At 40.6% G+C, this 17092-nt stretch overlaps 1 protein-coding gene across 1 annotated transcript in view; it reads left to right on the forward strand.

Annotated features, from left to right (window-relative positions):
• Window positions 1-7922, forward strand: part of SELENON (selenoprotein N) — a 29966-nt gene extending 22044 nt beyond the window's left edge. Inside the window, exons 8-12 of the mRNA XM_015824919.1 lie at window positions 218-400; window positions 2706-2811; window positions 4407-4519; window positions 6560-6658; window positions 7758-7922. Coding sequence (XP_015680405.1) covers window positions 218-400; window positions 2706-2811; window positions 4407-4519; window positions 6560-6658; window positions 7758-7922 — 666 coding nt within the window. The remainder of the gene's footprint in view (window positions 1-217; window positions 401-2705; window positions 2812-4406; window positions 4520-6559; window positions 6659-7757) is intronic.
• Window positions 7923-17092: the final 9170 nt, after the last annotated feature.

Raw genomic sequence — 17092 nt, forward strand, 5'->3', positions numbered from 1 at the left:
TTGTTGTTGTTGTTGTTGTTATTTCCTTGTTCTTTTTCAATTAACAGTGAGAACATTCAGTTTTTTCCAATCTAGAAAATGTTGGCTAAGAAATTGGCGAGTCCTTTTCCAGCTATTCCATAGCGATTGCATTTACTGTTATGTTTAGTGTAGCTATTGAAACAACCCCTGTTCTGGGTGTATCCCAAAAAGGTCTTATGTCCGTGTTGTTTCACAGATGGAGCTGGAGTCTCTGGGACCATCTACTCCTTCAGTGATTCATGATGAAAATGGGAATGTGATTGACAGCAGAGAAGGAGAACCAATTCAGTTTATTTTTGAGGAGATTTCCTGGCAGAGAGAAATAAGCTGGGAAGAAGCATCTGGGAAACTGGAAGTGGTCATGTATCCATTTAAGAAAGTATGTAAAGATCTTGACAGCCTTTCAAATGTGATTAAATAATTATGTCCATGCTCCAGGGAATTGAATTAGCCAAAACTCAGATATGTGAAATAAATACACAGTACATTTTTTGATACATGCTTGGAAGTACTGGTTGAGGTCCCAGTGGGAATCTGGATCTCTTAATACAACTGGTGTTTTGATGGCTGTATCTTCTCTCCCTTCCCTTATCCCCGAGGCCATTGTGAAAGAGGCAAATGATAGAAATGTTTCTAGGAGCTTCTTATCAGCAGAGAACACAAAGGCTGAGTGTAACTCAGGAACTTGAAATAAAGAGTGAATTTATAACTCAAAAGTATGAAAAGTTACACAGTTCTTGTAACAAAGCTCTCCCTCCGCTGAGCTAGGGGAAAAAAATTCCAGGAGAAAATGAAATTAAAACAAAAGCTGTGGGAACTTGAACAATCGAGTCATTTTAAGACATTTGTGCATGGTTGACTCTTAAGTAACACAAGTACTTTCGGCTCAAGGATTGCATCAGGCTTTGTGCCCTATTGATGGAGCAGTTCAAAAGTGGGTAGGCCAGGATTTTGGGGTGTGGTTGGGATTTATAGGGGGTGAAAGGGCCCTGTAAGTCACTTGAGAGGTTTAGGGACCTTTTTTAGTCTTTAACCCATACCCCAACCCCCAAATACACACAAAAAAAAGGCTGCCAATCTTGGCCTCGCCTATTCAAAAGGAGTCTTGTGGTTTGCAAAGAAAATAATAGCCTACAGGGCACGTTTTTGGCATGTTTGTCTTAAGAAGACCAGATTTCTTTTAAGAAGGCTTATATAAGCAGGATTGGCCAACTTACAGGCTTGTGCGTAATGCCGGGTTCTCTGGTTAACTTGAAATATGTGACTTCTTGTTGAATGAATTGCGAGAATATTGCATATGAGCAGTTATGTAAATAGTAGCTTACCCTGCCTTATCTGCATTAGTTATTTCCTGAAGAGGAAACCACCTGAAAATAATCAGGGTTGTAAATTAAGATGGGAAGTTGGAAAAGAGCCCAGAAAAGGACATTGAGAAAACCACTTATGCACTGCTGCTGAGAAAAAATACTGAATATTGCTAGGAGTTGAGTGCGATTCAGAGGCATTCTTACCTTTAAGTAACAGAGCAAGTGAAACCTGCACAAGCTGGGGGGGGGCTCTGTCTTGTCTTTGGTTTGGGGAGGGTGCCTCCTCCCTGAAGATGCTGTTTGAAATGAAAATGAAGCTTCAAAGAATCAAGCTTTGAAGAAGTAGTTTTTCTCTTGGCCCTGATGGAGGAGGAGGAGGAAAACTTCACAAAAAAACGTTGAGCCTTAAAACACTTGCTCCGAAACTGCTCATATGACTGAGTTGATGTGACTTTTACCTCATACATTCAGTGGTCTGGGAGCACCTCCTGCATTATGTGAGGAAACCTCTTTTTCTCCACTGTTGTGCATTTTTGACAGTTGCCGTGTCCTGGAGTCAGATGATCGCCATTTGCGGATTTTCCCAGATGGCTTCTGACAAGCATAGTCAATGGAGAAAGCCAGATTCTCTTGACATCTGCAGGTTTCAGTCAAAAAACTGCAGCAATTCGCTTAACATCATAGCAAAAAATGGTGGTCAAATCAGGCATGACTCACTTAACAACCACTTGGCTTAGCAATGGAAATTGTGGTCCCAATTATGGTCGTAAGTCAAGGACTACCTGCACAGTATATAGCAGGGGTCTTCCAACTTGGCCCTTTTATGACTTGTGGACTTCAACTCTCAGAATTCCTCAGCCAGCTTTGCTGACTGAGGAATTCTGGGAGTTGAAGTCCACAAGTCATAAAAGGGCCAAGTTGGAAGACCCCTGGGACAAACACTATAATCCTCACTAGCTGGATTTGGAGGGGAGGGACACCCCCACCCCAATCCCCACCAGTCTGTGAGAGAGAGCACTCTGCACCAGCTCAGGAGCCCTCTCTTCTCATTTCGTACCAGGAGGGAGGTTGGGCCTACGAGGTTGATAAAGTAAGACGGGGTGGGGGAGTAAGAAAGTCCCCTTAGTCCCCCCCACCCGCAAGCCGCCGCTCCCCCTTTTGCAAGTGCCCCTGACACGGTTCTGGGTCCCCACCAGCGCCGCATCCGTGGAGGCGGTGGTCCCGTCAGGCCAAGGGACCTGTGGCCAATCAGGGACATTTGATATGTCTCCATTTTGAATATACTATTCCATACTATGCTATTTAAACATTTTAGCCTTCATAACAATAAATACATGAGCCAGACATCCCAAATGAAGGGTACATTTTGTTTTTCAGGTTTCCTACTTTCCTTTTACCCAGGCTTTTGAGAAAGCCAAGTCTGAGGGTAAACTTGTTCATTCCATACTCTTGTGGGGAGCCTTAGATGATCAGTCATGCTGAGGTAAGGGCTGAATTTGACATTGGGGTGTTTCTTAAAAGGAGTTTGTCAGGAAGTCTTAAGTTGTGTTTTTTTCCTAAGCAGAAGATAAAAATGCTAGGGTGATTATTGAGAATATCATTAATAGTATTTGAGGTAAACATAATATACTTGTTGTTTTGATACCCTGATTTTTAACTCAACAGCTCATTTGAAACCCTAATTTTGCAACGCCTCTATAAAGGTGCTTCATTGGTTAAGGATCTTGTGCCAGGTTGATTTTACATAAAAATCTCAACAATGTATGAAGACAGGCCAGTGTTTCTCAGCCATGGCAGCTTGATGATGTGTGGATGTCAGAATTCTTGGGAGTTGAGATCCACACATCTCCAAGCTACCAAAATTGAGAAATACTGATCTAGGCTTTGAATAAAAGGAAGCCATGCACTGAAGAACGTAAAAAGAAAATTGAAAGCAGGCAGGAACGTAAAAGTTGCAAACAGAGGTAGGAAGAGGAAATGCAAAGATAGAAGGGCACACATAGGGATAGAATCAAGATCACGTGAAGTATTAATACCACTTTACAATGCCTTGGTAAGGCCACACTTGGAATACTGCATCCAGTTTTGGTCACCACGATGTAAAAAAGATGTTGAGACTCTAGAAAGAGTACAGAGGAGAGCAACAAAGATGATTAGGGGACTGGAGGCTAAAACATATAAGGAACGGCTATTGGAATTGGGTATGTCTAGTTTAACGAAGAGAAGGACGAGGGGGGACATGATAGCAGTGTTCCAATATCTCAGGGGCTGTCCCAAAGAAGAGGGAGTCAAGCTATTCTCCAAAGTGCCTGAAGGCAGGACAAGAAACAATGGATGGAAACTAATCAAGGACAGAAGCAACCTAGAACTAAGGAGAAACTTCCTGACAGTTAGAACAATTAACCAGTGGAACAACCTGCCTCCAGAAGCGGTGAATGCTCCAACACTGGAAGTTTTTAAGAAGAGACTAGACAGCCATTTGTCTGAAATGGTATAGGGTTTCCTGCCTGAGCAGGGGGTTGGACTAGATGACCTCCAAGGTCCCTTCCAACTTTATTNTTATTATTATTATTATTATTATTATTATTATTATTATTATTATTATTATTATTATTATTACATTCAAGCAATTATAAAACAAATGACAGTACAGTACAGTAGGATGTTTTAATTCAGTTTGCATATTATCTCTCATTGTTTCTAATGTCTGCTTTCTGCTTCTCCTGGAAGTCACTGGCATAATACTGCATGCCAAGCCCTGCACAAAGACTTTACTCCAAACTGCCCTACTAAGCCAATTCAGAGTGACTTGCATTAAGGCAAGCTGAGCTCCATCTCCCGACTGGGCATATCAAGAACCTTGTCTGGGGGCCCTTCTGATGGCGCCCACTCACTCCTATATTCTTAGACTCTTCAATGTTTGCAGCAGAACCAACATAACATATTCAAGGAGATGAAAGTGATGAGCGAGATATGAATATTACCACTTTACCTAAAGATTCAGACATCTGCTCCTAAGTGATGATATGTTTCATCCAAAGATTTCCCTAACCTCTTTTGTTCCTCCTCTTTGAGCAGGTTCAGGGCGAACTCTCCGGGAGACGGTCCTGGAAAGTTCGCCCATCCTTGCATTCCTGAATGAGAGTTTCATCAGTACCTGGTCATTGGTGAAGGAACTGGAAGATTTACAGGTAAGCTGCTACTGAACTTCAAGGTGGAATGGGTAGTTTGAGAAGACAAGGAAGAGATCACATAAGATGAACTTTGTTCTGTTGGTAGTAGTAGTTTATTGATTGCAACCTTGTCAATCCTTGCTCTATTAGATCATGTTCTGTTTACTTCTCTGTTATGGTAGCCAGTTCTTCTTTGGATGGATCTGGGAAGCTTGCAAGCAAGGCATAAAAGCAGAAGTACCATCCTTCTTTGTTTCTCAGCACATTGCCTCTAGTCCTTAAGGATTTCATAACCCTTATGACCAGTAAGCTGACCCTCCATTGCAGCAAACCTGGAATGGGATCCCTAAGCCCCAGGATTTTGTCCTCTTTGTTTAGTAAAGTTGTAACTGCTATAATCTATTAAGCTCCTGATGCCTATTGACATGAATATATGTTCAATTAAAGCATCCTTGCTGAATAAAAACAATGAAACATCCATGATAACATCCATAAATTTGTGAATAGTAACTAAATTACTGATTAAAAGTGAAAGATAAATAACTATAATCGGCAGTCCAGAATCAAATATATATATTCCCGTCTCAGTTCATCAAGTGCCCTCCAGAAGGACTCAGCTTTTCACCTCCTAAATGAGATCAGAGAAGAGACAAGTATAATATCCATGGGAAGGTTGGTCACAAAAATGATTGCTAATATTGAGAAGTGTCTCTGAGCCTCAGCCCCCCCCCCCACTTTACAGAAGTGGATTACTACCAAAGGCTTCTCTCAAGACAAGTTGGCTGGGTCAATAAGTGCCAACTCATAGAGGGCTTTATATGTCAAAACCTGCACCTTGAGTTGCATCCATACTTCTCAGAAGCCAATGGAGGACCCATATGGTGTATTCCTGATGCCATACACCACTGCATTCTGCACTAATTGAAACTTCCAGATGGACTGCACATTATAGTCATCCAGTCAAGTGGTGAAAAGCATGACTTCTGTTGGCACAGTTCTCCTCCTTCAGGTATGGCCACAACTAGCACACCAATTAAAGCTAACCACAGCCTCCATCTTCTTCACCAGTAGTGAAGTTGGTGGCGGCGGCAGCGTTCTCCAGGGGCAAAAAGGAGTGAGGCCTCTTTAAGGAAAAGGTGGAAGAGACAAGATCAGAAAAAGGAAAGGAGGCGAGGTTGTCCTGCAGGAATACAAGCTAATTTGAGGGCTAATCCACATGGAGCTCTGTTTCCATCTGTCCTGTTTGCCATCGTTCACCATCGATCTGTAACTTGAGCTGGCCACGAACAAGGAGTGTATATCGGAGGTGGTGCCCTTTTGAGAGCTGTATGCAACGAAATTTCATTTTGATGTATGCCGATTGGTGTACTTTCAAAATGATAATAAAGTTACTATTATTATTATTAGTAGTAGTAGTAGCCAGAAAGACTTCCATGTTGAGAACCTTCAACATTCTTCTTCCTTGTCAAGAAACACATTGGAGCTGGATTCTTCACTAGCATCATTTGTAGTTATCAGTGGGTGTTCCCCTAACACCTAATTGAAGAATTTGTCTTTGCTTATGACTGAAAACTAAATAAAGTTATATATGATTTATAAATGTCATTTTTAGTATTGGTTATGCCAAGTCTTCTACATGGGCAGGACTGTACAAATGAATTTGTTTTTATCTTTCAAAAACAAATCCTTCTGTCCTTCTGTTCTTGCTCATTCCCTTCTCAACTCCTCACAACAAAGCTTATGAAATGGTGGTCATGCAGATGTTGGTGAATCACAGTTTCCAGACTCCCTCATTCTGGATGAAGCTACTGCAAGATAAGAGTTGAACAACATCTGGAAGACAATCCAATAGACCAGAATAAAACAAGGAGCAAACAGTTAGGAAATACTATATCAACAATAATACTAAATACTGTAATAATCTTTCGTGGTTTTTAGATCTTGATGCAAGCATAGATTTTGATCTCATTTTAAACTGAGATTTGTTTCTGTTTGAACCAAACGAAGAGCATCTTAACTAACACAAGAAATGTTAAAACGCAAATGTCTCTTTCACAGGGTAAACGGGACGAGATCACCAGCAAACTTGCAGACCTACATCTTGAAAAGTATAACTTCCCTGTGGAGATTATGATCTGCCTGCCCAATGGCACCGTGGTAAGATTCGCACTCTCTTGGATCTTTTCAATCACCTCTCGTTTGTCTTGTAATTTTCTAAACCGTGGAATCTTTTGGAATTACTTTTGACTTGCCTGCAATTAGAATTGAACATCTCATGGACAATTCTGTATCACAGAGCTAAAATCAAACATTTGGAGCAATGCCGTGTTCTCGCAGCACTAAGAGAACAGAAAAATATTCTCTAATGATTGTCCTTTCTGTTCCAAAGGCTCAGAAATCAGCATTTGCCAAGCATCTGTAGGATGGTAAAAGTTAACTTGCATGAAAATGGCTACATCTTGGGCAGAGGCATGACACGCACATACTCAGAACCACTTAACCACTTAAGGGGAAGAAATTAGCTGAAATACTTCCCAAACTTCAGCTTGAAGCAGGGAGGATTTATCACAAATATTCACAGAAACACTAAAAGTTAAATATGAATGACTATATTTGCTGTTACGACTCTAGGTATCAATAGGAACAAAAAGAGATGCATGGGAGATTTCAGTGTATGTGTGTATATGCAAATAGTATCTATAACAGTGATGGCAAACCTTTTAGAGACCGAGTGCCCAAACTGCAACCCAAAACCCACTTATGCATCGTCGGGTGCTGGGTGGGTGTGGCCCATTGGGTGCCTGTGGCCCATTGGGTGGGTGTGGCTGCGGTGGTAACAGCAGACTGGGTGGGACTAAAAAGTTCAATCAATCAATTCCAACTTTGCAAGATCTTTTTTTTCCCCGCGAGAAGTTGAAATTGACTGATTGAACCTTTTTTTTTTTTTTACATGGCGGTGGAGGCCTAAAGCGAAAAGGTTTTATAAAACCCAGCTGAAGACCTAGGACGGGGGCGACGGTGCAGGTGCCCACAGAGAGGGCTCTGAGTGCTGCCTCTGGCACCCGTGCCATAGGTTTGCCACCACTGATCTATAATATAACTATCCACCAGGATGTCTATGGGAGAATGGTCCTTTTTTTATCAAAGAGATCCAGGCAAGTTTGCCCTGGACCTCCCTCCATCTTCAGTGGCTGCTGGGGAAAACAAGAAACATCCTATGGAGTTTGGAACCCTGCTTTTTTGTTTTGTTCTGCAGGTTCACCACATCAATGCCAACTATTTCCTGGATATTACTTCTATGAAGCCTGAAGAAGTTGAGAACAGCATCTTTGGCTTCTCCTCCAGTTTTGAAGACCCTTCAACAGCAACTTACCTCCAGTTCTTGAAGGAAGGACTTCAGAAAGCCAAACCACACCTGTAGCTCCGAGACCAAGAAGCAAACAAGTGCCCTCCTCTTGATCAAACTGCTTCTTGTGTCTTTGGAGCTCAGGCCTAACACAGTATTGAAAAACAAATGTATGTAAATGAAAATTCCCCTTAACCAGTTAAGTGTTCCTTGGAAATACGAAGGTCTGATATCTGAAATTGCCTGAATAATGTGAAGGAAGCCGCCCAGATGTCTTTCTTGGTGGTAAATTGTGGGATTATTCTAAAACTAATCAGGCTACAGGAAGTGGTACTTAGGAGACAGTGCAGTGCAAAGCATGGAGATTGAATAGGAGGCTGCAGTGAAATGCCAGCCGCTTGGATTTCTGACTCCTTTGGTGCAATTCTCAGTCAAAACCTGGTGAGTTGATTCCTTAGTGAGATACCATCGTTTCTGCGTCAAAGCAGTCCCCTTCAGGATCCTGAATTTATAGTACTTAAACACGGTTTTACACTTTAGAACTCTTAAGTTGCAAATGGTGTCAGAGTATCTCAAGGAGTCATACGTATCTTGAAGTTGAGAAACACCAGGCAGGATCTCTACATGTCTGTCTCTTATTGATGCTTGCAGGATCCCTTTGTTTGATGCCGTTATGGGGATCATTCCCTTAATCCAGAGTTTCCCAGTTTGTTACCCTCCAAGCTGCTGCAAATATAGTTCCTAGAACACCAAGACAATATCCTCTTGGCTGGGAATTCTGTGAGTTGTAATCTCATCCACCAAAGTGACCGCCCTCAGGCCACCAAAGCCTCCACCACTCCCTTTGACTATTCCTCTAGAGCAGGGGTAGGCAACCTTGGCTCTTTTATGACTCGTGGACTTCAACTCCCAGAATTCCTGAGTCAGCTCTGCGAGTTGAAGTCCACGAGTCATAAAAGAGCCAAGGTTGCCTACCCCTGCTCTAGAGCCAGATTTAGTCCCAAATCTTGCATTTTTTAAATCTGTTAATCTTTACCACCACCGAGAATATCTTACACTGCTTAAAGCACCCGCAGTATATGAAGTGCAGTCCCAGGAATCATGTGCTGTCCTACATCAAGCATTTGGAAGTGCTTACTAATGTTTTTTTGTCACAAAGGGAGAGTCCCAGTCACAGGAATTTAACACTGCTACAGTTGTGAGATGGTCTTCAAAACGGGGTCTCATAGCCTGTGGTTTTTGTCCCCTCCTTCCTCTATTTCGTGTTCTGCACATTAATTTCTCATGTTTCTTATTTCTTGACTGGGGGAAAAGACATGTAAATTCAGTTGAGAACAGGAGCATTCAGAGATAAGCAATATATCCTGTAAACCCCCCCCCCCCCAAATATGTTCTTTCTCTCCTGATCCCATGATTGATGATGATGTTATCTATTCAGTGGTGTCCGACTCTTGACGATTCTATGGACCAGGTCTCTCCACATCATCAGATCTTACACTCCTTGAGTTGTTCTACGTTCTGGCTGGTGTCAGCTTTGATGGTGTCCAGCCACCGTATTCTTTGGCGGCCTGATTTCCTCTTACCGCTAACTCTTGCAAGCACAATTGCTTTCTTCAGCGAATTCCCCTTTGCCTTGTTCATAGAATTTTATACTAGACCCCAAACGGCGTCTCTTCTTTTGATTTTTATTTTTTTTTTACACAATGTTTTTTTCTAGGATTCATTTGAGCGGTAGGTTGGGGGTTTTGTTACCAGAAAAAGAAAATCTATAGAAGACACATAGCTTGTAGAAAATATTTTGGGAATGAAGTAATATTTGTAGCCTTATTGGGTTTGTTTTTAAATAATGCAAAAGTGAGCCAGTATTTTTTTTATAAACAAATGTGTTCTGACTTAGGCACTCTGGGTGGTCAAGCCACCATCTGGATTGAAATCAGCACACTATTAAAATTCAGGTTTCTTTTTTCCCTTTGATTCAAGTTACAAAAGGACCTACCAGTATTAAGCCTACCACATCACATACGCTCTGAAGTCACTTAACAGTCTTTAATATAGAAGCAGCATATCAGCAAGAAGGTGGTGTCTAAGGATAGCCTCAGTTTACAGCAACCTTTGCAAGCTTTTATTTTTGTTTTAGAAACCTACTCAAATGATTTAAATGTTGCATAATCTGGGTTTCTGTATTCATATGGCAGTCTGCTCTTGTTCATCTCTTGATAGTTCTTAATCTACGCTCTCCTGAATTTTTTAATCCGCTTGGAACATTTCCATATATCCCTAATTCCCTTCTTGGGACATTCTGTGATCATCATAATTCTTTCTACTTAATTCTGTGTTGCCATCCTTTGTCTCTGGGTTCCTTATGTCTCTTGGTGACATTAGTAGAAACATGGTCTGTGTGGTCACCCTTATCTGCAGTGGAAAGCTGTAATGTTTGGCAAAACACACTCTTGTGAGATGCAATCCAACAAGTGCCTGGCACCTTGGATGGAATTATCACAGGGGTGTCAAACTCGCAACGTCACGTGACGTGTCGCGACGTATCACAACCTTTCCCCCATTGCCGGCAATGGGGTGGGTGTGGTTTCGGCGTGACACATCCGGCTGGCAGTTTGACACCCCTGAACTATCATAATGGTTGCATTCCTGTGTCACCCCAATTTGCTTCATAAGCAAGCTCAACTGATGGTTTGCAAACCACAGTTTATACATGTAGCCTATGCTGGCTTGTTCAGCAAACCATAGAACAACAATGTGTGAACTCAGCCTATGTGGCCAAGCATTTTTTGTGAACCCATGTGTTAAAGTGGAGCTCAGATTTCTAATAATTGGCATTTAAGCCACTGGTACTAACAGCTGTTACTAACAGTAGCTATTGTCGCTTTCATGTGTTTATTAATCTTTTAGAAATGTATGCTATTATGTTCCGTGACCGAGAAATCCCACAGGTGCATCAGTATTATACTTAATTTGTATTAATTTGCGTATGTTAGTATAATGTGGAGCTTTATTAAGCCAGTTTTTCTTTGCAAAGATAATGGCATTACTACTGCAAATCTAATGTAAAAGAAACAGAAGGGAGCACGTCCACATTAACTCTAAATCCAAAGAGGGTAGCTTTTTTTTTTTCCCTGGACCAGGTTCACACCTGGTCTTTGAATGGAATATTGGGAGCTGCAGTCCTCAAAGGAATGGGAAACTAGGATGAAAACCACATTTAAATGTAATTACCATTAAATATAGGTGCTTGAGGAAAGCCATATTAATTACATTTAATTTAAAAGAGCTTAGGGAATCGTGTATTAAGAATTTCCCCCTTTTGTCACATAAAAATTGCCGTTTAGTAATAATGTTAGAAAATCTCCAGGGGAGGGGGGGCACAGGCAAGGTTTTTAAGCCAGGGGCGGCGTCAGTTTGTGAATCTCTTCTGTAAGCAAGCATTCTTGAAACGTAAGATGTTTTAGAAGCCTTCAGAAAGAATGCCAAATGTTTGTGCTGATTGCCAAGCACTCAAAATTGTGTGATTGCCAAGCACTCAAATTTTCAAGACTTTATGCTTTATCCAGAGTTAAGGCAATGGAACTGAGCAGACATTTAGTAAGGGACTCATATGGCTTTACTCCAGGAAGTTCTGCTTCTTTTGTGCAGTGATCATCCCACCCAAATATTTGAAAAACAATCCAGAAAAACAACTTCCCAGATTCTTTCTCCTGCTTGAATGTATGAAACTGGCTTATATTAAGAGACAGTGGGTTTTCTTTGTCCAGTCCCATGAATAAAAGTCAGGGGTTTCAATTCAATTCCCTGCATCTCCAGATAAGACTGGAATAGCTGCTGCCTGGAATACTGGGCGCCATTGTCTGCTGTCAGTTGTTTCATTTATCCAAAGTTAATCGAATCTTGGATGCTTCCTAGTTGTAGAACGCATGCACAACAAGCCACAAACAAGCCAAGCACACTTCATCCTAATGGGTAGTGGGAATTCTAATAATGGTCTAAAGTGGGCCAATGATTCGATGCTGTAAAAGGCAGTTTTCTGCATTTCTGTGTAGGCAGACCAGCATTAATGCTCCAAAGTCTGAGTTATTCTCTTGCTTTTCTGCACTAGATTCACAATACATAGGTATTTCTGACTAAATCTGGGATTTTGGGACTTCAGAGAAAATGGACGTTTTCTTCTGTTGGATGTTGATGAGGATTGTGTAAGCTTTAGAGCAAGGGTGTCCAACTTTGGCAACTCTAAGACCTGTGGACTTCAACTCTCAGAATTCCCCAGGCAGCCAAGCTGGGTGGGGGATTCTGGGAGTTGAAGTCCTCAAGTCTTAAAGTTGCCAAGGTTGGACACCCCTGTTTCAGGTGTCTTTCACCCTGCTGCAAAAAGAATGCAGAGACTCGGTCTCATGTCTAATGCCCTTTTGTCACATCATGTACACCTTTGCCCTCACAAGGGCCATGTAAGGTTTCATATTCTTGGAAGCTTCTGTGCATTTCCTGTCTCACCCTCTTGACTTTTTACCCTGCAAATTTGATCCTGGTTTGCTGTAGCTTGAGCAGGCAAAAGGAAAATGAGTGAACGAAAACAATGATGTTCTTGGAAAAGAACCTTTCTCTGCGGAAAGTTATTTAAGGCTGCCAACTTGTATCTGAACCAAGAATAAGTTCCACTGAGTTCAATGGGATTTATTTTGGAATCACTGTGGAAAGAAAAAACTAGTGGGCACTTTTGGGAAGTAACCATTTCATTTATTCTATTTTTGGCCCCTGGATTTCTTAACCAAAAAAGAAAAAAAAAAGCTAAGCTTTTTCTATTTATCTTGTCACTATAAATAGAATTTTATAGGTATTTTGATAACGAGAGAGAGAAGAAAATGAATAAGTTGGTTTCTCTCCTTGCTCATCTGTTCTTTGTGAAGGTCTGATCTTAAATCAAGGATGGGTCAGGCTTGATTTCTGACAGTTGATTGCAGGAGAAAAAAAATCTATCATTCTTCTCTTCATTTTTTTAACTATTCTTTTAAAGATGTTTATTTTATTTTTGGTAAGTGTTTCTTTTTTTTTAAGGTGGTTTATTGTGAAATACAAAGTTATTTGCATTCCCTCTGTTAACAGCCTTTCCCAACTAAACGTCTTTCGTGGGTTTGGATGATCATGAGTTACATAGGTAGTCCTCAACTTACAACAACTAAACGTCTTTCGTGGGTTTGGGTGATCATGAGTTACACAGGTAGTCCTCAACTTACAACCACAATGGAGACCAGAATTTCTGTTGCTAAGCAAGGCAGTTATTAAGTGAGTTGTGCCCAATTTTATGACCTCTTTGCCATGGTTGTTAAGTGAATCACTGCAGTTGTTAAATGAAACAAGCAGTCATTGAGCGAATCTAGCTTCTCCCATTGACTTTGCTTGTCGGAAGCTGGCTGGGAAGGATGCAAATGGGGATCCCAAGACTCCAGGAAGCTACAACTGTCATAAATACACACCAGTTCCTAGCGCCCACCTTTTGATCACGTAACTGTGGGAAAGCTGCAAGTGGTTGTACAAGTTGTAACTCACTTTTTTTCAATGCCATTGTAACTTTGAACATTCACCAAAGAAGTAGTTGTAAGTTGAGGACTACCTGTAGTCCATATCTTCAAGAATGGTTAGTTTGAGGCTGTATAACACTGAGAATATTTTGAATCTAATCAGTGTTGCTATTCATAAAATTATATTAGAATAACTGTGCTGGACAGATTTTTAATGACGGTTTATCAGAGGTCTGTAAAACAAATTGAGGCCAATCTTTCAGAGACTGTGCCAATATTCAAAAAGACTATTTTTAGTTAGAAAGTTTTGGCTTCAAAGCATTTGAACTATTTGTTATCTCGAATACTGAAGAAATATTAAGGGAAAAATCAGGAAATGTCAATTACGTGATGGTCAGTGTATTTTTGAACAGCTGTATATTTTTTAAAAAAATAACTTGCTCATAATTCATGTAGGAACCATGGCCTTTGGATTTTTTCAAATCCCAAGAATGTTCCGTTCAATTTGAAACTGAACTGATATATTTAACTATATCATAATTTCAGACCTCAGTTATTAAATTTGCAAGTTCACCGATTCATTTATAACAGTATCATCCAGTTGAAGCAGTGTTATAGTAAAGCATCATGGATTTATTCTTGTATAAAATATTGGCAATGTGGCTGTTTGTTAGCAGCAACGATCACTCTTTTGCAATAATAAAAACTGGGAAAACCAAACAAATGTGTTTTTGTATTTGATGCCAGGGCAATACAATGTATATTTGAAAAGTAAAAAAGAAATAGCCAATCTGTAAGTGGAGTACTGAAATAGGCAGTATTTCTTCTACCTGCTGGTGAGAAGATAACTAATTTAAAAAACATCTTTCTGATATAAATAGAGGCTGCTGACACTCCTTTTGTAGTAATTAATTGCAGAGTTAGCCTTTTAAACCAATACATCAAAACGGGGGTTTTCAAACTTTTTCAGGCCACAGAACCTGTTTATTAAAAAAGAAATTTCCCTGAACCCTTTAGCAAAGTTCTAGCAAAACTGTTTATTTCTCCCTTTAGTCTTTCACAGAACCCCATCAAGTTCTAGGAAATATGATTTGAAAAACCTGATTAAAACATGAAATGGTTAGCTGGGATCCTAAGAGATTTTGTAGCCTCAACTTGGCCTGGGTCTGTGCATGTGTGAACTAAGCTTACGAACATCCCCAAACTGGAGCAATAATAGCTAACATCTGTTTTTTGGCGCTGTAACATAATCCTGTTCATATTTAGTCAGCAATTAGTCTTACGTAGTTTATTGGATCAGATAAGATAATCTTTATTGTCATTTTTTTACTGTGGGCACAACGGCACACATCAAAAATGAAATTTAGGTGCCCACTCTCAAAAGTGAACACATACATGACGCACACCTAAACATCCTATATACAACATATGTATAGACCCACACTACTACATATACTGTACATAGCAAATAAATATTAAACACTGTCCATCTTGAATATATAACGGAAGGAGGAAGCTTGAGAGTTCACAAGTTTAATGCTGTATGGAATGAAACTGGCTGAAAATGGGATGAAACTATGGCTGAAAATGGATCAAAGACATCACCAACATTTTGCAGCATACACATTATTTATCCTAGGTCTCATAATGTCAATTCAGTTTTGAAATTCAAAGTGATTTGCAGCACTGAAAAGTAACTAAGCAATAAAGGAGATTTTTTTGAGAAACAGCCTAAGGTAGTACTATTAACTTCTGGGTGGGGCAAGTTGAAGAGTAGTTGTTAACTTCCCCAGGCAACTCCTGAACAGCAGCTTTTCAGGAATATTCGTTGGATTTGAGACATCCCATTTGTAGGCATCCGTTATAATAAAAAATCCAAAATATGCACGCCAAAGAAACACCAATTCTGGCCTTTCATATTTGTGTCCAGATGTTGGATGTCAGTATACAAGTCACAGGATCAACATTTTTTTACATTCTGGGGAAGCCGGTGTACCACCATTCGTTGGGATGGTTAGGAGGGGGGGCACCTCTGATTTAGAATAATGCAGGAACAGCTACGCTGCCGTTCCAAGCTTCCCTAAGTATTAACTTCTTTGAAATCAGTATTCTGGAAAAGCATTCATGCTTTCCTCTTTTTTTACATGTCTGGATTGAATTCAAACATGCCAAGTCATATTTTAGGTTGGTTTATGAACCATATAGTTTGTGACTCTAAACTGGATTGGGCCAACCCACTGAAACACTACGTGGTTCTGTGCAATATGCTGAACCAAGCCACGAGCATTCATGTAATGCACTATACCCTCCCCCCCCAAATCCCAGACAAGTAGAAATATCCAAGCTTGTATAACNCCCCCCCCCCCGTCTTACTTTATCAGCCTCGTAGGCCCAACCTTCCTCCTGGTACGAAATGAGAAGAGAGGGCTCCTGAGCTGGTGCAGAGTGCTCTCTCTCACAGACTGGTGGAGATTGGGGTGGGCCCCCTCCCATCCAGCTAGTGAGGATTATAGTGTCTGGCCCAGGGGTCTTCAAACTTGGCCCTTTTATGACTTGTGGACTTCAACTCCCAGAATTCCTCAGCCAGCAAAGCTGGCTGAGGAATTCTGGGAGTTGAAGTCCACAAGTCATAAAAGGGCCAAGTTTGAAGACCCCTGGTGTGGCTTTTTTAGTCCGGGAAGGCTTATTAATTCCCCTCTGCAGGTTTGCCACAAAGTTCTCCTTTGTTGTCATTATTTTTAAAATATTGCCTCTCATCTCTTCCCTCCAATTCCCCACCCACCCTGCCCAAACCCTAAATGAGATGCCTGTGAGAGGCAGAGCTTCTTAAATTGGAGAATCAGGATTTCGCATCCTTTTTTTTAAAATCTAGGTAGTCTTGGAAGAAACTTTTTACTTTAGCTTTTTATTTGTTAAAAATAATTTTCTCTCCGTTTGCAATCCTATCTCATATTTTTTTTAAAAAATTTACTCCCTAATTAAGGACATATAGAATGTATCCTGCTTCTTGACATTAAAAATCCTTATATGCATATTTTCTAACTTTTATTCAAGCTTTTAAAGCTCGTTACATTAGGTAGGTTACACTTTAAAGGTATTTAGAATTGAGGCTGTGGTGCAATGATAAGTAATGAGTTTTTCCTCAAAAGCATTTTTAATAATAATAATAATAGTAAAGTTGGAAGGGATCTTGGAGGTCATCTAGTCCAACCCCCTGCTCAGGTAGGAAACCCTATACCATTTCGGACAAATGGCTATCCAGTCTCTTCTTAAAAACTTCCAGTGTTGGAGCATTCATTTTCATTTTGCTATGTGGTGAAGTAGTAGTTTTGTTGTTGTTAGTTGCGAAGTCGTGTCTGACCCATCGCGACCCCATGGACAACGTTCCTCCAGGTCTTCCTGTCTTCTACCATCTTCTGGAGTCCATTTAAGCTCATGCCTACTGCTTCAGTGACTCCATCCAGCCACCTCATTCTCTGTCGTCCCCTTCTTCTCTTGCCCTCCGTCTTTCCCAGCATTAGGCTCTTCTCCAGTGAGAAAGCCGAAGTAGTAGTATAGCAGACCAGAAAAAGGATTGTTTGGTAGGGTATGTCTGGAGTGATATTTGTAGAAAGTAGAAATTGATATTAAGTTATTAGCTTTGTAAGGACAAAGCTTTTCTGCAGTTGTTCATTTCTCTTTTTGACAGTTTCCCATAGAGCGCAAGCTGCTGACTTCACA

Source organism: Protobothrops mucrosquamatus, unplaced genomic scaffold (assembly GCF_001527695.2).
Source record: "Protobothrops mucrosquamatus isolate PMUCROS unplaced genomic scaffold, P.Mucros_1.0 scaffold_197, whole genome shotgun sequence".
NCBI lineage: Eukaryota > Metazoa > Chordata > Lepidosauria > Squamata > Viperidae > Protobothrops > Protobothrops mucrosquamatus.